At 42.3% G+C, this 21,956-nt stretch overlaps 1 protein-coding gene across 1 annotated transcript; it reads right to left on the bottom strand.

Annotated features, from left to right (window-relative positions):
* Positions 1-9,453: 9,453 nt before the first annotated feature.
* On the bottom strand, positions 9,454-21,755 carry vcpip1 (valosin containing protein (p97)/p47 complex interacting protein 1). The gene is made up of 3 exons (XM_084328000.1): positions 18,960-21,755; positions 17,119-17,205; positions 9,454-12,821 (listed from the first exon to the last, which is right to left on the bottom strand). Exons 1-3 carry the CDS (start codon positions 21,601-21,603, stop codon positions 11,980-11,982), a joined length of 3,573 nt encoding a protein of 1,190 aa, XP_084184126.1. The 5' UTR covers positions 21,604-21,755; the 3' UTR covers positions 9,454-11,979.
* Positions 21,756-21,956: the final 201 nt, after the last annotated feature.

Genomic DNA, 21,956 nt, shown 5'->3' with positions numbered 1-21,956 from the left:
CAAAAGCATTTAGAGAAGCATACTCTTTACTTATAAAATCAGTTGGAGAACCATGAACATTGCCTATATGTTTTTCAAGACATGGTCCCACATTCACGAAGAAGTTGTTAAAACTATTCGCAATTTGGGAGCGCTCTGTTATCTTATCCGTACCATCCTGAAATTCAGTTGTGGATGGAGGAGGAGTGTCTCATATTGAGTAATGTTTTCAGGGTGTCCCATGTCGATTTAATATTGTTTGAAGAGCTAATAAATTGGTCACTATAATAATCCCGTTTGGCATTTCTAAGAAGATGATTATGTTTATTCCTGTATGTCTTATATGAAGCATACTTTAATGGAGTAGGACTTTGTAAATGTTTTTTATATAATTAATTTTTCTTTAGAGCAGATTTTCTAAGTTCAATAGTGAACCATGGTTTGTTCAAGTTTGCAACGTTTTTGTTACTTTTAGTTATAGGAAAACATTGGACAAAAACTAAATAGAATTGGGTATAAAAATTATTATAAGCTGTATTTGCATTTTGCGCCTCGTAGACTGTTTCCCAGGACAATTCTGCCAACATTTCTCTGAAGTTGATAATATTTATATCATTGAACCTTCGAAATGAAAACCTCTTTGGTTTAGACATAATTGACTTATCATGGAGAATAGAAAGTTGAAAAACAGGCATATGATCGGAGATATTAGTATAAAGAATGCCGGATTTTACAACATGAGGGAATGCATTTGTAAAAATATTATCTATTAGTGTAGAAGATGTACGAGTTATTCTTGTAGACTTGCTAATTAAAGGATAAAAGTAATTGGAAGACAGTATGTTTGAGAGGTCATCTATGTGGTGTTTTATTTCCTCATTTAGAAGGTCGATATTAAAATCACCTAGTAAATAACACATTTTACTCTCCTTATCAATTTGTTCCAAGATATCTAATAGACCTACTTTGAACTTGTTGATGTCTGTATTAGGAGGACGATATATACAACCTACAATCATTCTTTTATTCTCATTCGGAGCAATAGATTGAACCTCTAGAAAAACAGATTCACAGTTACAGTCATGAAACTTCACTTCAAGGTCAGATCTCTGTTTAAATTCCAGACCATTTTGAACATAGAGAGAAGAGAAATGATTTCAAATAGCGAGGTAATTTCCTCTGTAAGCCATGTTTCAGTTAGTGCTATAATTGAGAATACATGGTTCGGTGATGAGAGATAATGGTAGAAATTGTCATAGTTTTTGGAAAGACTTCTTATATTTAGATGTAGAGTAGAAAAGATGTTGGTCATATTGAAGGCTGAAATAAAGGAGTTAAAATGATTTTCAGAAAAATAATCACATGAAGATGAACAATATCATGCGAGTCAACCTTTGTAGATACATTTCTTTTTGACAAAAATAAGTCAGGATTAAATGAATTATTATAGTCCCTGTCATCATTTTGGAGTTGCAATGAATGAAATTTTTTTTTGATTGTTACATTAGATTGAGTATTATCAGTAGGATTACAACATGAGATCCTTCCCCTTTCAGCGTGTGAACACTGGGCTTGTTTAGACATGAGATATCATGAGTGAGTGGATACATGGTTTAGAAAGCCTTGGGCGACAGTTTATTACTTCTACTTATTAGAGCTGTTTTGCTGTTCTCTCCTGGGTTGCACGATGAGTCTATCATATTTCAGATAGGCCCATTCTCCCCAAATAAATAAATTCACCAAACACTACACAAGACCAATGCTGTAGACCCTGGGCCCTATTCCCCGTACCTGGTTCAACTAAGTCGATCAAGAGTCCCATTATCCAGATTCAGTTAACCCGATGTTTGAAGCCGGGATTTTCCTGTTCCTGGAACGCTGATTCAGTCTCGTTAACTTGAACCAGACTTGAGACTCTGGATAAGTGCGCGGCCGCTTCAGTTGAAAAGACAGCAGGTGTAGATCGCAGAAATCCTGATCTTCTAACGGCATTGATTGATTGATTGTTTTACAGATTGCAGGCGGCTCAATAGCCTTGCCGACAAGTTAAATGCATAATCTATTGGCTAATTTTAAATCCCTCATTACCCCAATCAATCAGATTATATTTCTTTAAACGTTCCTGCTGGCAGTAGGTTTATGCATTGAATAATCAAATGAGATCTTGCTAGCGAAAATAATTAGTTCAACTGTTTCAGAATAAGGATACGGCTCTCTTATCCATTGATTGATGTATGGTGGATTTTTTATTTATCTGCACTATGGTGTGACGGTTTGTCCTTTTGACTTTCACGCAGACGACCGGGGTTCGAATCCTAGTCTTTTCCTTCTTTTTGCAATGTAGGAATAATTCAATTTGGTGCACGTTGAGAGCTATATAAAGAATGACATCCTCAATGCATGTAGATTTATAATATTTTAACTTAAAACTAGGCTACTTTTGCGTATAATCATTAATATTATATTCCAAAAAAATTATATTGGAAACGCGGGGTTTCAAGCACCAGTCGCCCGGTTGCCAGGATTCAGCACTAGCCGGTGCGCCACTGTGCCAGATAGGATATAATCATTGTTTATGCATTAATGGACGAGAGACCCGTGTTTAGAATATTTTTCTTACCAAAAAATGAAGTTTTATCTCTTTATTCTCAAATGCATTAATGTGACGTCAACGGCTCATTCAATTTCTCAAATCCGTCAAACAGCGCATCTCATCAGACATTTTAATCCCAGTTACAATATCACACAAAAACCACAATCCCCGCATAGACACTTCAATTTTATGCTTGAATGAAACACAATCCGGCGTTCCGTTAAGCAAATCTACAGCCGAGAATATATGAAACTAATCAGAGCCAAACGGCCGATAGGTTTCATTCATTAAAAATATCCCCGCGGGATTCACATTTGCAATGCGCCGTTATTAAAATAACCACATGCAGCGTGTATCGCGACTCCGAGCGCCGTATATGACGTGCATTATTTTATTTAGGACAAAGTAAATCTATAGGCTCAATATGATTTATTATCAGCATTTAGTTCTATTATTATACATTTCAAAAGCCCCCTCTGGAAGAATGGAGCACAAAAACGTAATTCAGAATGGTATAATGCAGATCCTAGACTGTGAGAATCATTTCAGGAAACAAGCTGTCACTTCTTTGCGGGGGCGTGGCCATGGTTCATCCGGCTAACTGAACTTAACCCTGCTCCCGACCAGGCTCAAACTTTTTGATCTGTTGTCATGGTGATTTAGACAATCGAGCGTCGGGGAATGGGAAGGTCCGGCTTAAGTCAGACTTGACCGAAAGTTATCCGGCTAACTCAGTTATCCAGGTACAGGGAACGGGGCCCAGGTGTCATTGCAATGCGTTTTTTATTCTTTCTTATACAGTAAAAAGGGGGAAGAACACTATATCGTGGGTGTTCATATGACTTGTATTCTGCTTACAGCTTCGAAATTCCACTTGTTTCGTTTAACGTAAAGCCTTTTAAATATAATCAAAACGTTCCCGTGTTTCTGCGGTCTGTGCGCAAAATAATAACGAGTTGAGCTACGCGGAGCGCAGTCAGTCAGTACACCCCGTATATTCCGATAACGCTATATAAACCATGCTGCATTCATTCTGAGAGAAAGATCTATTATTCCAAATGCTATTTATAGGGTTTTGACCATAATTACACTACTGTTGCTATTTTACAATGAACTATAATGAATTACGGTTCATACAGAACATGCCAGTGTTGAAACTAATGCACAGAAGCTCATTTCCTTGTTGTAATAATATATTCTACCAACGGGCGCCAGGTACGCATGGTCCGAGCTGTGCGTAAATATAAGCACGAAGTCAAGTTCAAGTTGAAATTGATGAATCCCACACTCTGCTTAGAAATGGTCGTACGCATAGCTTAAGCACATATCTGTGCGTAAATCACGTTGATGAATGAGGGCCCTGGTGTAGACAGTAGACGCTCCGCCTACAGCGCCCTCCAGTGGACACAGATATACATGCAGTCATGAGGGCAGTAGAGAGCAATTACAGTCAGTTACAACCATACATACACCCTCTATATTCAACAGGTTTGAATGCTCCCAAGCACTGGAATACACAAACGTCATGTAGAATACATACTTTTACTTTAGATACTTAAGTCTACATTCAATAGCAAATACTTCTCTACTTTTACTTAAGTATAATTTGAATGGAGGACTTTAACTTTCACCAGAGTACAAATTTATCTGGGTATTTCTACTTTTACTTAAGTAAAGGAACTGTGTAATTCTTCCACCACTGCAGAATTATCCCGGGAACTGCCAAAGTGGAGTTAAGAAGAAATGTCTTCGCAACATTTAGTCATTTAGCTGATACTTTTATCCAAAGCGACTTACAAGTTATGTACGACAAGTCAGCAGGAAGGGTACAACTCTTTCAGCCGAGTAACAATATATACATATATATAATAGAACATGATTCACTTACATGTCTCTAAACTAAGACATTCCATAGGACAGCTCTGATGAACGTCCGATATACTGAAAGGTCAAAATAAAGTGATTCCCATCACCATCCGAGGGGAGGAGGTGGAGTCATATAAGTTCCTTGGGGTACACCTGAACAATAAACTGGACTGGTCGGACAACACAGAGGCCCTCTACAGAAAGGGACAGAGCAGGCTGTTCTTCCTGAGGAGACTCAGGTCCTTCAAGGTCCTTCAATGTTTGCAATCGACTGCTGCAGTCATTCTACCAGTGGGGGGGCTACAACTCGAGGGACACCAACAAACTGAACAAGCTGGCGAGGAAGGCTCCGTGGTGGGAGTCGAGCTGGTCAAACTTGAGGTGATGGCAGAGAGGGGGATGAGAAGGAAGCTGGCTGCTATCCTGGAGAATCCCTCCCACCCCCTCTACGACGAGCTAGTCAAGATGAGAAGGACGTTCAGTCACAGACTATACCCCCCCCCCCCCGACACTCAACTAACCGCCTCGGCCAGTCCTTCATACCAGCGGCCATCAGGCTCCACAACAGTGGGCAGGGATTGATTGAAAACTTTATTAACAGATTGCAGAATGGGTACAGTACAGTACAGCTCAATACATACAATTGTTAAGGGGATGCAGACCAGAGAAAGACTTTCGTCTTGTTTACATCAGGGTCCCCCATTTTCAATTCATCATAACATATATGACATACATGACATACAGATAGACAGTACTGCTACATCTATACATTTATGACATACCAGATTTGCAAATACAGTACTGTTTGTGATACGAAAAGAGTCCAGAAAAGAGAGTATATACATTTGACATAGAAACTGTACATTGGAGGAGGTTGGGTAGGTGGGGGGGGGGGGGGGGGGGGGACTGTACATTGGAAGTGGTTGGGTGGGGGGGGGGGGAGGTTGGGTAGGAGGGGTGGGTGGGGGACACTACAACTGAACAAGCAAAACTGTACATTGGAATATTGACAAGACCATACTTGGTCATTTACTGTACATTGGGGGGGGTTGTGTTAGGACATTTACAGGGGCCAGTTTCGAATTGCAGTCTCCCGTAGGTGTTTTTTGAGAGTGTTTTTGAAAGTGGGTAGTGATTCACATTCCTTTACAGCTTTGGGTAGGGCGTTCCACATTGATGTGGCATAATTGCGAAATGTCTTTAGTCCCTTGTTTGAGCCGTATCTGGGTTTAACATGATTAGTGGAGCTCCCTCTGGTGTTGTGATTGTGGTATTCACTGACCTTTGGGAAGTATTTTGACATGTACATGGGTACCTTGGTCGTGTAGTGTATCTTGTAGACCAGGCCCATTGCAAGTTGCTGTACTCTGTCGTCTACTCTAAGCCATCCTAGGTTGTCAAAGTGGGCAGGGGTGAGGTGGGTTCTAGGAGTAAGGTCAAGCAGTAGTCTGACCAGTTTGTTTTGAGATGTTTGTAATTTTGTTTTTAGCGCCTTTGAGGTGCTTTGGTACCATGAGGTGCAAGCATAGTCATAGTACCCTTGAATGAGTGCTCCTGCCAGAGTCTTCAGGGTATTCTTGTTTACCAGTAAGGAGATCCGGTACAAGAATCGTGTTCGTTGGTTGACTTTTTTTATTACATTGGATGCCATTTTGTCACAGGAAAGATTTGCCTCTAGGATGGAACCCAGGTAGGTAATATCTTCTTTCCTTGTGACAATATTGTCACCCACTGTAACTGAGAAGCCGTCGGTCTTGCTGAGTTTGTTATTTGAACCGAAGAGAATGGACTCTGTTTTGCCCTTGTGTAATGATAGTTTGTTATCAGCGAGCCATATGCAGATTTTGCCTAGTTCTGAGCTTAGGGTTTTTTCAACCTGTAACTTGTTCTTGTCAGCGACCAGCAGGGCTGAGTCGTCCGCAAACAGGAACAAGTTGCAGTCACAAGCTGACGAAATGTCATTTGCATAAATTAGGAACAGTAGCGGACCTAGTATGCTTCCTTGTGGAACACCACAGCTCACTGTGAGGGGGGGGGGGGGATAGGGTACTGTTTACCTCCACCATCTTCTCTCTCCCCTCCAGGTAGGATTGCATTCAGCTCACTGATAGACTATCAAAACCAATTGCTTTTAGCTTGTCAATCAGAATGGTGTGATTGACAGTGTCGAAGGCCTTTTGTAGGTCCAGCATGACCATGCCGCAGTATTTGCCCGCGTCCACCTCTTGTTTGATGTGGTCGTTCAAATAGAGAAGGCATGTGTCAGTGGAGTGGGATGTTCTGAAGCCAGATTGGAATTCGTAGATTAAATTTTTTTCCGCAAGGTATTTTTCGACCTGTTCGTATACAATTCTTTCCATGACTTTCGAGATGGAGGTAAGGATAGAAACAGGGCGGTAGTTGCCAGGGTCTAATTTACTGCCTTTTTTGTGCAGGGGTGTTACTGTCGCAATTTTGAAGTCCTTGGGGACGTGTCCCTGTTTTATGGAGAGGTTTATTATGTGTGTGATGACTGGGGTGATGGCGGCTGCTGAGTCTCTGAGGAATTTGGAGGGGATGTTGTCATGGCCAGTGGCCTTGTTCGGTTGGAGGGCGCTCAGTTTTTTGAGTACCTCATCTGTAGTTACCATTACCAGTTTGAAGTCGTCTTTGTGGACGCCTAGGTTCTTGTAGTATGCTACTATGTGTTCTACCCCATACTGCCCTGAGTGGGAGGGTAGTTTGTTTACCAGTGTTGTGGCTATGCTTGTGAAGAAACTGTTTAAGTAATTGGCTACATCCAGCTTGTCTGTGATGAGCGTGTTGTCCGTCTTTATGTTTATGTTTGAGAATCTGGTTTTAAGTTTTTTACTGCAGCCTAGTTGGTTATTGAGTAATTTCCAAAGTTCACATGGTTTGTTTTTATTTTACTCGGTTTTGTCATTGATGATTTTTTTTTTGCTGTTTTGATCATGGAGTTTACGTCATTTCTTAGTCTGTTTCTTTCCAGTTTGAGTTCAGTCACGTGGGTTTGGAGTTCACTGCTCGTGCTTTTGGTAAGCTTTGACTGACTTTTACGAAACTCAGAGCATTTTTTTTCTCTGGTTTTCATAGCGGTCAGTATTTCAGTGTGCATCCACGGCTCAGCACGATTTTTTACCCTGGTGGTTCTTAGGGGGGCCATGTTGTTTAGTATTGTTGAAAATTTGGTTTTGAAACCAAGCCATGTTTCTTCAACCAGTGTACCATTGAGCTCATCTGACCAGTCCAGACTCTCCAGTTCAAGGTTAAAGGTCTCGCTAGAGTAGGTTTTGAGGTCTCTAGATGTGACTGTTTTGTGACAGCCATCCTTTTGTTTTAGCTTTTTGCGGGTACAGAATATCATATAATGATCACTTAACCCGCATGCTATAACCCCTGCTGCCAGACATCAAACTACAACTACTAGGTCAGATTTTTATCATCAATTACTAACTTCCTCATATGAAACCCTCCACCTAGACTCCGTCTGGAGGAGGGATATACCAGACCTGGAAAGTGATTTTGATTGGCAAGAAGCCTGGGCAAATGTTCGACTCACATCAAGGAACCCGGACCATCAACAAATCAATCTTAACTATATTCACAGGACATACTTGACTCATATAAGACTGAAAAAAATGGGTCTTATACAAGACTCCAAATGCTCCTTATGTACAAATGGGGACGAGGGGACATTTATGCACATGTACTGGGACTGCCCACCAGTTAAGATATTCTGGAAAGGTGACCCAGCAATTATCAAATCTCTTAACTTGGAATATACCTGTACACCCCTCTGTATTACTGCTGAATGATGTTTTTGAGTGTGCAGTACATCCACAGCTAAAGAGATTGGTTTTATCGGGTATCACAGTGGCTAAAAAGTTGATAGCATTACGATGGTTCCAACCGGAAGAAATTTGCCGAAAGGTCTGGATTATTACATATCTCGATGTGATCTATCAAGAAATATCTACAGCAAGAATTTTGGGTCTCAATGAATCCAAAATGACATTGTGGTTAGAAGTGGTGGAGAAAATAAAAGCTAGCATGGTAATGTCTGGTTAGGAGCGAGGGAAAATGGATGGATTATCCAATGGGGGGTCCGGGAGGGGTACGAGCTGGAGCATATGTGTGTAGGTTTTTAGATAACAGGTATTAAGGGTATATCCTATATAAGACAATTAACTAAAATGTGATTTCATTGGATGTGCACTGTCAACTAATGCTTGTATATCTTATCGTGTGTTGTCATGTTTGTTTATGTTTGTTAAAAAAATTATAAAAAAATAAAATACAAAATGATCACTTAACCCGCATGCTATAACCCCTGCTGCCAGACATCAAACTACAACTACTAGGAACCTAAAAAGGACAATAACACTACCTTATGTGATACTGTATATTTCAGTTAGTTATAGTTAATTATATTGACTTGTTATATTGTTTACACTGCTTGTTTTTACTACCTGTACCTGCCTTCCCCATGCTATGAATTTTCCCAAGGGGATCAAGGGGACTCTTTTCGTATCACAAACAATACTGTATTTGCAAATCTGGTATGTCATAAATGTATAGATGTAGCAGTACTGTCTATCTGTATGTCATATATGTTATGATGAATTGAAAATGGGGGACCCTGATGTAAACAAGACGAAAGTCTTTCTCTGGTCTGCATCCCCTTAACAATTGTATGTATTGAGCTGTACTGTACTGTACCCATTCTGCAATCTGTTAATAAAGTTTTCAATCAATCAATCAATCAATGAAGGAATATCTTATCTTATTTCCAAATGTGGAAATCTCTTCTATCATACAACTCCATACTACCATCTAGTGGACAATTCAAATACTAGAGTTTATAATTATACTAGTGTAGTCAACGACTTGGGTATCCGAGATGTATACACAGCAGAATCAGGATCACCAAGCAACAACATACATTTATGTATGAAACTATAAGGTAGCAGTGACCACAATATACAAAAAGTGAAGGAAATCCTTTTATTGTGGGGCTGAAAAGTCATCACACATGCAAACAGCAATGTTGAAGCCGTAGTATCAATATTTTTTTTTTATTATTATTTTTTATTATTATTAGCAAACAATAGTAAAGTTAACACAAAAAGATGGGCCTGAACAACTTGAGTTTCTGTACAGATTAAAGTATACTATATATACTATTATAATACAACTGGCTTACAATACATGTAATTAGTACAGCAGTCACAAAGAAAACAAACGTCCAAGTTTGTTGAATCAGTGTTGTCTGTGAGTCAGGTTTTTACATTTCCTTTGAATTTGTCCTCCTCCGACTGACAGACAATATACCAGAATATATTTACCTACAGCTATTATGTATCATCTATGCTAACATTCCCTCTTTTTCTGAAAGTGCTAAGTTTTAGATTTTGTTCACTTGAAGGGGACAAAAAACCTTTGAGCTTAAGATTTTTTTCTTTTTTTTATACTGCGATTCACATTCTGAAACAGGTACAAACAAACTTTAATTTAAAAAAAAAGTGTTTTCTTTGCCAGAAGAACAAACCTTGTCCTGAAGTCAGGCCAAGACTTAGTAAGACTTAAGGAATTATAAGGCCATAAAGCTGACGATGGCAGCGTCCGACAATACCATGTCATTCCAAGAGCAACGCAGAAGATCCAGAAAAACTCCCAAATCTTGGGGTTGGCAACGAATGTGTAAACTGACTGGAGGCCACACAATAGCCACTTACAACTAGTTTCAACGGCAAGGGCTACCTTCAAATGGCCAGCACCTCTGTGTTTTGGTTGAAATACTGAACAACAAAGAAAAAGCTATGGTGTATCTTAGAATTTCTGAATGCCACCTAAATAAGAAAGAGAGAGAGTGAACAGAAAAAGAAAAAAACAGATGTCACAGTTCGTTTAAAGGTTATTAATCAACTGCACTGGATTACTAAAAACTGTTGGAAAATACAGTTCCCGCCAATGGGAGGTGTAACGTTACACCTAGCATTTCCGAATAACCCCAAGGGGATTAACAAAGGAACACTTGACTTGATTTAGTTTGGGCTTTGGGGGGTCGAACACCTACTGATCCCCCCCTGTGTCATATCCTAGGAGCTACAGTTTTCATTATAACTATAATATGACAAATATAATATCGCCTGGTTAACAGCACCTATTTAATCCCGAGAATCAGACCTACTACATGCTAAACCCATATTTACAGTAACGAATACATCACAGGCTGAAACTCTGGAGGCAGAATAGCTGTAAAGTAACAATGTCAGCATGCTTTATCTTCCTAGTTGCTTTCCAAGCTATTCTTGCTTTAGACTGTTTGGAAGTAGAGTGGAAATTCTGCATAGGTACTGTATATGTAGGCCTCTGGACATGGCTCCCTGGTGATGAACGCTATAAAAAGGCCAAAGGTTTTCCTCAACCTGAATGGGGAAAACGGTCAGACACACTTGTCGTATTTGTATCATCTTTGGCCATGATCATTGTTTTCATGAGAGATACAAAACAAAAACACAACTATTGAAACAATAAGCCAATACATGGAATTGTAAGAGCACAGTAAAAGTAAAAATAGATTCAACAGGTATTTCCCTGGTAGTGTAGATCACACTTGCAAGATATCTATTTTTTTCCCTTCCATTTAGTTAACTGTGAGTTACGTATTCAGTGATATTTCGTATATGTTTTCAAACCAGATAAATGCAATCTATAACTATTAAATGGGTACTCTGAGAAGTTAGGGTGCCTATGCTTATTACTGGGTGGCAGGTAGCTCTTTTCTCCGAGAAAAGATATTCGGGGAAGGGTGGGGGTGGGGGATAACACAAACAAAGGCTACTATCTCACTGTTGCCATTAGCAAATATGTTGGGGGAAGCAGAAAATGTGATCAGCTAATATTTTAGGGGTAGTGTGCAGTGTGCACGTGATTGAAGGACGTTTGCATAACATTACATTGCCGGTGTGTGGGTGCCGGGGGATTTTAACTTTACCAAGTCCAGCTCTAGTCCCTCACTACGTCTTAACCCTTTCACTACCACACTACAGAAGGTTAACCCTTTCACTACCACACTACAGGCGGTTAACCATCTGTAGTGTGGTAGTGAAGGGGTTAACCTTCTGTAGTGTGGTAGTGAAAGGGCTAACCCTTTGTCGTGTGGCAGTGAAAGGGTTAACCTTCTGTATTGTCGCAGTGAAAGGGTTAACCGTGTGGTAGTGAAAGGACTCGGGAGGATTATTCTATCAACAGGAATACATTGCACTTACTGACATACATGAGGAAACCCCAGCTTTGACTCCATGGATCTCGGTGCATGTTTCTGTATTAGCAATAAGATTAGACTTGTCACCAGAAAGGCAGAAAATGGTCAACCTTCTCTTTTAGTCATGCAGTGAAGACAACAAAAACACAATGAATACCGAAGCTTTTGGATTCACACCAGAGGCATTAGCCATAGATTTCCCATCGATGCCAGCCAAGCAGAGTGAGGGGTATGGTGGTTAGGACAGAGGAAACCCCTCTCTCCGTCTCTCTAATCAGGAGTGATCCATTGGCTCCATGGCATTACTATGCCCTGCGTCGCCGTCCTGGCTATCCATCTCCTCCAGCTCCTCTGGCCCCGCCTCCTTCCGTTTGGATTTGCTCTGCGCCACTGAGCCGTGTGCACCGGGGGCGACTACGTCCATGGATGAAGCCTGTTGGTTGCCTATGCTAGGGGCAGTGGTGCTCGCGCTAGCCCCGCTTGTCCGCTCTCCGGGAGTCCCGGCTCCGCCCCCTCCGGTGGCTGCCACCATGTTCTGCTGCTCCCTCGGGGGGCGGTCCATGGAAGCCTGGATGGAGGACACCATCTCCTGGAGCTTTTTCCTCTGCTCCTCGATCATGCCGGGGTCCAGGTGGCGGCTGTCCTTCATGGTGACGAAGCCCGGCGCCATGCGCACCAGCTCCTTGGTGGCGTCCTCGGGGATGTCCGACAGGTCGGCGGGCCCCTGGGACACGCTGGCGCTCAGGTCCGTCCCGCTGCTGTGCTGGCGCGTGATTGGCCGGTGCTCAGGGGGGGAGCCTCCCCCGCCGCCGCTGCCCAGGGAGTGGCCCTTGCCCTGGAAGGCTGTGACGCTCTGGAGCTGCTCCTTCTTCCTCACCACGCCTCCGCTGCCCAGGCGCAGCAGGCCGTGGGACGGGCTCCCTTCGCGGCTGCCGTGGGAGGCGGCGTCAGAGCCAAGCTCCAGCAGGGCGTCCTGGACCAGGTCCTCCACGTCGGGGCCCATGGGGAAGTGGCCTGCCGCGTCCACGCACAGCTCCAGGCGCTGCTCGGCCGCGTTGTACACAAACGTCTTCCCGGTCAGGTGGGGCAGAGTGCAGTGCTTGCCGTCCATCAGTCCTAGAAGTGAATTAGGAATACATTTTTTTTTTTATTAATGATTCAAAAATAAAACTCAAAACTAGGGATGTGTTGATGCTGATACAGGTATCCAATATCAGGGCCCGTGCCAGACTAAAACAATATCAGGGCCCATGCCAGACTAAAACAATATCAGGGCCCATGCCAGACTAAAACAATATCAGGGCCCATGCCAGACTAAAACAATATCAGGGCCCATGCCAGACTAAAACAATATCAGGGCCCGTGCCAGACTAAAACAATATCAGGGCCCGTGCCAGACTAAAACAATATCAGGGCCCATGCCAGACTAAAACAATATCAGGGCCCATGCCAGGCTAAAACAATATCAGGGCCCATGCCAGACTAAAACAATATCAGGGCCCATGCCAGACTAAAACAATATCAGGGCCCGTGCCCATGCCAGACTAAAACAATATCAGGGCCCATGCCCATGCCAGACTAAAACAATATCAGGGCCCATGCCAGACTAAAACAATATCAGGGCCCGTGCCCATGCCAGACTAAAACAATATCAGGGCCCATGCCTATGCCAGACTAAAACAATATCAGGGCCCATGCCCATGCCAGACTAAAACAATATCAGGGCCCGTGCCTATGCCAGACTAAAACAATATCAGGGCCCATGCCCGTGCCAGACTAAAACAATATCAGGGCCCGTGCCTATGCCAGACTAAAACAATATCAGGCCTCATGCGTATGCCAGACTAAAACAATATCAGGGCCCGTGCGCGACAGTGAGGGAGGTAGAGCAGTCGTCTGGTAATCCGGAGGTTCCCGGTTCGATTCCCACTCCTCCCGGGCAGCTTGTTGAAGTGTCCTTGAGCAAGACACTTAACCCCCAATTGCTCCTGATGAGCAGGTTGGCACCTTGCATGGTTGCCTCCGCCGTTGGTGTGTGAATTGAAATTGTAAAGCGATTTGGATAAAAGCGTTATATAAATGCAGCCATTTACCATTTAAAACAATATCAGGGCCCATGCCAGGCTAAAACAATATCAGGGCCCATGCCAGACTAAAACAATATCAGGGCCCATGCCAGGCTAAAACATTATCAGGGCCCATGCCAGGCTAAAACATTATCAGGGCCCATGCCAGGCTAAAACATTATCAGGGCCCATGCCAGGCTAAAACATTATCAGGGCCCATGCCAGGCTAAAACATTGTCCATGCCAGACTAAAACAGGCCATTGGTACTGGAGGATTTCTGGAAAATAGCATTATGTCTATCATGTCTGTACCTGCTGAACCAAATGAACCAAATGATACAGCTATTAACTCCATCACAGACTGCTTATTGGCAATAAATAAATGGATGAGTAAGAACTTCCTGAAACTAAACAGAGAACAAAACTGAAATTATAATTATTGGCCCCAAAACAAAAAAAGACACGTTAATAAAGAACCTGGGAGGACTAACTTCAATTCTCATATTAACAAAGTGACCAACACATCGTTCTTCCATCTCAGAAATATAGCAAAAGTACGACCATTTATTAATCAAAACGATGCTGAGAAGCTAATTCATGCATTCATATCTAGCCAGTTAGACTACTGCAATGCACTTTTTACAGGTCTCCCTAAGAAAACCACAGAGAGGCTTCAGCTAATCCAAAACTCTGCAGCCCGACTGCTAACTAGAACCAAAAGGAGAGAGCACATTAGTCCAGTCTTAGCTGCTCTACACTGGCTTCCTGTAACATTTAGAATTGACTTCAAGGTCCTTCTCCTTACATACAAAGCTCTAAATGGACAGGGACCTAGCTACATCGCCAACACTAATAAATTACAGGCCAGCAAGAACACTGCGATCATCAGCTGCTGGACTACTAGAGGCTCCCAGAAACAGTCAAAAGAGGATCTGTAATGCAGCCTTTATGAACTATGCCCCAAAACTATGGAACAAACTACCCCAAAACATCAGGGAAGCCAACTCGCTAGACATCTTCAAAAGACAGCTTAAAACCTATCTCTTTGCTCAGGCATTTAAATGAAACATCAGGGATATCCTGACACAAATTGTACTTTACCTGCACTATTCTTACCCTACCTACACTTCCTATCAAATTCATGTGTCGGTTCTATGCACTGTAATTTTAAGAGCACTGCTCTGTTGTCATTCAAAATTGAACTATTTTATCACACTTTACACTGATGCACTGCTCTGTTGTATGTTAAATACCCTGTTGTATGTCCGTTATATTTTATACATTTTAGCCTATTTTTAAACTGAATCCAACCGCACTGTTTTTATTCTGTTATTTCTATTTTTATTATTTGTATTACTGAATGAAACTGTAAACAGAAAGGCCTATTGGGATACTAGATCCTAATGTGAAACACTGATTTACCGTACCTTGCTACCTCTCTATCTTTTTTTATGCTCGCTTATGCCTGTATTTTTTACTGTTGTGAAGCACTTTGAACTGCAACTTCTGTATGAAATGTGCTATACAAATAAAGTTTATTATTATTATTATTATTATTATTATTATTATTATTATTATTATTATTATTATTATTATTATTATTATTATTATAATTATTATTATTATTATTATTATTATTATTATTATTATTATTATTATTATTATTATTATTATTATTATTATGTCAGAAATCAAAGTGACTCGTCATTTTCTGCATTTTAAACTATACTGTCAAATACCGTTATACCGTCAAAAGTAAGACAAATATTGTAATTGTAATGATATTTTGATCATATTGCCCAGCCCAGTTGAAGAATCGACTGTTTTGAAGTTGACTCTTCATCACTTCACAAGGTGAATACTATTAAATACTGCATGTTTTTAACAATTTAAAAGTTAGTATATTGAATAACAATTTGTTTGGTATAGTTTTTCCACAAAAAATGTTCTAACTACTGAGAATGCAAGGATCTATGAACGCCCCATCCCCCTCATGTCTTCCCCCAGTTAACTTTTTCCACCTGTCAAAAATGTATTTCACCAAAACACAACGATTCTTAGCTTACACAAAGACTTGTTGATGAAAAAAAAAGAAATGATAAAAGATCATATTTTTCTAAATAATAAGTTTCATGTTAGCAGTTAGCATAACTCAAAGTGGATGTATGTGAAAAGAGTGCACTGGTGACAAGTTATGCACAAATAATAATCTGTATAGTCAAAGTCATGCCTCCAAGAGGAGTGCATTGAGTGGAGGAGACCTCCAAAAGTAATGAATTGAAGTTTACAACTCATAATACATTAGGGGTGGGGAAAAAGCTATACAGCGATATATCGCAATATTTTGTTTGCCAATATTATATCAATACACTGACGGCAAGTATCGACATTTAAAGAAATATATATATTTCATTTATTATAAAAATAATTTATTTGCAGTTGAACAAAAGATAATAAGTGGTAATTTATCACAATTTGAATATTGTGACTCTAGTATTGTGATAATCCATTTCAGCATTGGTAAAGTGGTATTGATGCATCCCTATCAAAGTGTGGGGGGGGGGGGGGGGGGGGGGGAGGAAAAGGATACTAAGGGCCGTTTCACCAAAAATCAATGCTGATATATTTTGCACATAATCTCACACACATCCAAAAAGCTCTACACAGTTTTGCACACATGCATTTAGTTTTGAGTTTTTTGATGTGTGCAAGATTATGTGCAAAATTAATCAGCATTGTTTTTTGGTGAAGTGCTCCATTAAGTATATTTTATTAGTTTACTCATTTATTGTGGTGATGCAGATATGTTGTCTACAGACCCATGATACCTTCTTTTGTTTGGTACAGGTCACCGCACAAATCACACAGTGATCCTTTTTATGTCTTTCAAAGAAAATGAGAATAATCTTTTTTCTAAATCGTTCAGCCCCAATAACAATTACCAATAATACATTGCATTTATACTCTCAGAATAGTGCATAGTAGTGCACATCTGCAAGCAAGGGGCAAAACTTTAGTTTGAGAAGTGGGGGGTTATGGGATGGGAAATATGTGCATGGATTGATTTTTTTCATGAAGCTCAAATCATATCATACCCACGACAATTTCCATTTAACCATCCTTTTTTTCATTAGCCGTACTCCTCTCGACGTGCCATTGCACAAACATCACAGAAAAAGTCTTGCATATTAATTAACATTATATATCGTTAGTTTTCGGACTGTAAAAAGTGAGAGGGACAAAAACAAGAGTGTGAAAGGTGAGGGGGACATGACCCCCCTGTCCCACATGTCGCCCCTGTCTGCAAGTGTTAAGAGTACACAGAATTACAGTCAAACAGAGCATACCCATATCTTTCTTCACAATGTTGTAGAACACACCGCCTTGGTGGAATAAGTGGGGCAATTTCTTTGCATAGGACCACACGTCCTCACCTGCAAAGGAAGAAGGGGAAAACCTTAGAGGGAAAATGACCGGCCTAATTTTAAATGCCTCATCTTCTACCACAGTGTGGGTTATATTGAAGACACCGCATGGTTGAACTGTGTTGGTTAAGAGAGTGGATTTGACCATATTACATGACCACATCCACATCATGACATAAGTATTCCCTCCTCACATTTTTATATTTAAAGGACCATTATCAATCTTTTTTACATGTGGGGTACGAAAATCAAAGCACCCTTCTTTTTTCATAATCTCTAACTGAAAATGTTGGTTATTTTCTGCCAATTCTATGCATCTGAAAATGCGTCTTAAACACCACATAAACCCATGAAAGTCGCCACATCTGACTAAAATGCCATGCTATTGTGTCTTCTTAATAGTGTCAAAAAAGGAAAAAGAGGAATTCATCCTCAGATACTGAATTATATCACAATGGTAAAACCTTTAAAAAAAACAAGTGACATACAATGTTAGCGCCATGGCATTTTAGTCAAATGCGGTGTCTTCGTATTTAAGACAGGTTATCAAATACACTGGGAGCCAATGGCAGTGGTGAATCTGAATCAGCAGAAAACCACTACTGAACTTTTCAGTAGTAACGGTAAAAGATTATTGAAAAAAAAGAAGGAGCCTTTATTTTTCCATCAAGGCAAGAATGTTAGGTGGTGGTGGTTAGGATAAAATTTGCAGTATCACCTTTGGCAATTCACACATCCCCCAATCCTACCTTAATGGACAGCATTATGCTTATAGCCACCAGGACAGGTAACGGGACAGGTTTAACAAGCTAGCAGGCTAGTGCTAATTTCTGATAAGACCTGGAGACTGTCCAGGGATCTCAAAGTACAAATGGAATGTTATGAAAATCGACTGAGCTTCCGTCTTCACTCATCCATTGTCATACAGAGCAAATGGCGAACATATTTGTTTATCTGAACGTTCCACAACATTGTCCCCTGCTGAATGCAGAGCCAGACCTCTGACCCCATTGGCAGGTGAGAGAGGGGAGATGACTACATCAGCACATTCACAGTGTCCCCCTGTCTGCCACTGTTGCTCATGTTCCAACTCACACAAACTGTCTTGCTGATGATTGTGATTGCGGGCTTTACTAATTAATTTGATTTGATGATTTATGAAGGCTAAGTGAGGGGGGAAAGGCACTTCAGTAGTTTAAAATGAGAACATTTCAAATCGGAAGCAAAAGTTATTATATATCCCTAATGATTGGGCTTTGATCCATGACTGGCGAGCTCCCTTAGCTACCCCCCCCCTCCTTGTAACTAATCCAAAGACAGAACAGCATGCAGTACATTATGCACCTAGTCCTAGATAGATCTGGGACTGTATCTGCTCAAGGCTTCTCGCACCCATCACATTCTGAGAAATCTATTGCTACTGGCCCTGGATTTACTAAGTAAGAGGATCTAATAGGGAGACAATATTGATTGATATTGATATTGATTTGGAGGAATGAGTCCTGCGGAATCAGCCTATTACCAGTAGGCTAAAGGAAGCTTAGCAAAAACAAAGCCATGCATAGTGTTTCCAGTGAGTCATTACTGTCGGACTAGCAGACCTATTAGCCAATGATGACATCATACCGTCATTATTTTACATCACTACCACACGTAGGCTAAACCCTATGCTTTCTCAGTGACATGAAACGGTTCATTAAAACACTGGAAAAAAACATAGGTGGACGGGGGCCTAACATGTCAAACCCTTCCTGAATTCTTACCCATCAAGGTCGCCAGGAGACGGAGAGAGGACATCTCAAGGTCGATGCTGTCCTGAAGTTCTCTGTTGCTCATCCTGCTAGAAGTCACTGCGTCATCCTCACTCTTCACAGAGTGGAGGGACGAATGGGAGCTTGAGGCACGTGTGACAGAGACAGGGGCCTTGTCCTCTGGGCCCTTCAGTATCTCTACCGTTACCCTGTCCCCGTGCTGCAAAGCCACCGGCTCGTTCTCCTCACCGTCCTTGGGAGGGAGGAGCTCTTTGGGCGGAAAGCCATACCGGATGCACTGCTGGGCTGGAGGCACTGCGAACTCACTAGTGATGCTCCTCTGGAGCTCCGAGAAGGTGGTCTGGGCCAGGAGGGTCAACATGGCCTGCCTGCCGTCGTTGGTAGTGACGCGGATCTTCTTCTCTTTGTTGGACGACGGCGAGGAGGACTTGGTGGGCGTGGGTGGAGCGGAGGAGGTGGTTTCCGGAGAACCACTGGGGGAAGAGGGACGACCGTGGCCCTTCTGCTCTTGCTTGAGGCGGTCGGTCCTCCTCTTCTGGGTGACGAGGGCCTGCTCGCTGATGCTCTGCTGGAGGCTCCGCTCAGCTTTGCTCATGGTCAGTTCCTCTTTGTGGAGTGTCTTTGCTTTTTGGCCAGTTATGATGATTTTGGTGGGTGGCTGAGCATCCATGGTCTGTTGAGTCTCCATGACATCAGTCAGCCTTTGAGCATGAGCTCCGTCGATGGACACAGGGTTGTATTCATCTGGATTCTTCTTGGCGGTGTGATGCAAGATGGTGTTGACTACTTTCTGTACCAGGGTCTCACTTCCAAACTCCCCAGGGAAGTGCTTCGTGACCAACTTCATGGCCACGTCATACACATTGCTGTTCAAGGCAACCTCAGTCTCATACTGAAACCAGTACACCGTTTCCCTTACCACTCGCCCGCCCCACTCCAGAGTAATGGGGAATGCCTCTGGTAGGTTGTCATATTCCTTCACCTCCCAGTAGTGCTTGAACCCGCATCCGCACTTCCCACCCTGGGAACGGGTATTGGTTCGGTCTCCATCCAGGTACACCACTGAGCCATTGCCATGGACGTGGCGGACAGAGGTGCCGTGGCACCAGTTGCAAGTGTTGAGAGAGCTCTGCTTGTAGTCAGGGATAAGGACGTCTCTTTCAGGGTCATAAGAGCAGACCACATTGTTCAGCGAGAAGCTGTAGTTCTTGTCAGGTCGAAGTATTCCGTGAGTTGCTTTGGCAAGGTTGTAGAGCTTGCCACCCGGGGCCAGCCACTCCCCTAGCACATGGAGCTCGGAGAGGGCATTGCATATCAGACAACGGTGCAACCGGTTCTCCATGACCGATTTCTTCGCAGCCTCCGTCACCTCCTCGGGCTGAACTCCGATCACTCCAGTCCGTCTGTAGACATACTGGTGCACATCAGCCACCAGGGAGGGATGGATACCATGCTTTTCCATAAAGATCTCCTCCATAGCATTGACCAGCCTCATGAGATACTTGTCCTGCAGGCTCCGGTCTCCGCCAATGACACAGCTCCCATCCTGCTCTAGCTTGATGTACTTCTTGATGAGCTCCTGAGGAACTCCCCAGGCCTTAGGCAGAAGCCTGGCGGGAAGCTTAGGGAGCACAGTGTTCTTTATGCCCACCAGAGGGATGTAGTGATTCCGTCCTGAGCTGCTCCAGGCGATGCAGATGGGCTTGTTGAACTTGCCATCTTTCCCCTTGCACTGCTCTTCTGGCACCAGGCCTGGGAGGAACGTGGCCGAGTAATCCCCAGAGCTTCTCATTCCACTCAGTGAATCTAACAAGATTATGGGGCGGTGGAGCACATTGGCCAAGCCAAATATGTGAATGTTTCGTAATCCAAGTGGCACGCCTTCTGGTGGGATAAATAGAGGGTCACATTCATTGATGATGTCCTCCCATTCGGCTGCATCGATAAAATCCTGAAAGAGGGCCTTGTAACGATCAAGGTTTTGCTTGAAGTTTTGTTTCAAGTTCTCTCTCAGGGCATGCCAAAACAGTTCTCTGCCTACCAAGGCCCTCGATACAGCATGGACCAGGCAGTGTCCATCTCCATCCACGTGAACAGGGATGAAACATTCTCTGCTGCTGTTGGCTTTCTTGATCTCCTCCAATGTATCATGGAGGTATATCAGACTACCGGATCTGTCTTTTCCATAACCCACAGTGGAAACATGCTCCTGTTCAATTAGAAAGGCCCGATCCCCCAGGAGTGAGCAGTCAAACATCTCACCTTGATTCATTTCTCTTAGCATCTTGGCTTTTCCGGTTTGTTTATCCATGCCATATCTCGTGAGAATAGGAGAGAGCAGCTTGCAATGGTAATTGGAAAGCCCCATTACTTTCACCAACTCCGTTCCTTTCTTCGGGGCCCCGGTGACACCAAGTAGGGCATTTCTTAGAAGATTGTGAAGTACAACGTCTGGATCAGTTACTTCCTCGACATTTAAAAGGTTCTTCTGTTCATGGCGTTGACCACATTCAGTGCATTCAATGCTAATCGAGCCATAAGCAGGGAAGAATAGCCTCGCCTGGCATTTCGGGTCTGGGCAGGTACCAGACAAAATACGCTTGTCCCTTCTCTTTGAGCTTTGTAGCAACGACATTTCAGAAGATAAAGCTACACTGCGTATCAAACTTACAAAATCATTATAGTTAGACTTCAGGCGGGCTGTCAAATACGCGTTGGCTCATGTAACGTCTGTTATTTGCCAGAATAACAGAAGAACAACACGGAAGCGGGTGTTTTCTCCCCTCACATTCGACGGCCTGTTGCTAACGTAATAATCCTACGTCACGACGTAATAATTCTACGTAATGACGTTCGATTATGGTATTTGTAGTTTTAGAAACTGTGCTGTATAGTCCCCTTACCTATCCCGTAGTATTAATATATATATATACACAATTGTTTAAATGAATAAACACGTTCTTATTACACTACATATAGTTTAAATGC

The sequence above is a fragment of the Notolepis coatsorum genome (genome assembly GCF_963971535.1).
Source record: "Notolepis coatsorum genome assembly, chromosome: 13".
Taxonomy (NCBI): Eukaryota; Metazoa; Chordata; class Actinopteri; order Aulopiformes; family Paralepididae; genus Notolepis; species Notolepis coatsorum.
The sequence above is the reverse complement of the archived record's forward strand: the minus strand, read 5'-3'. Positions and strand labels throughout refer to the sequence as shown.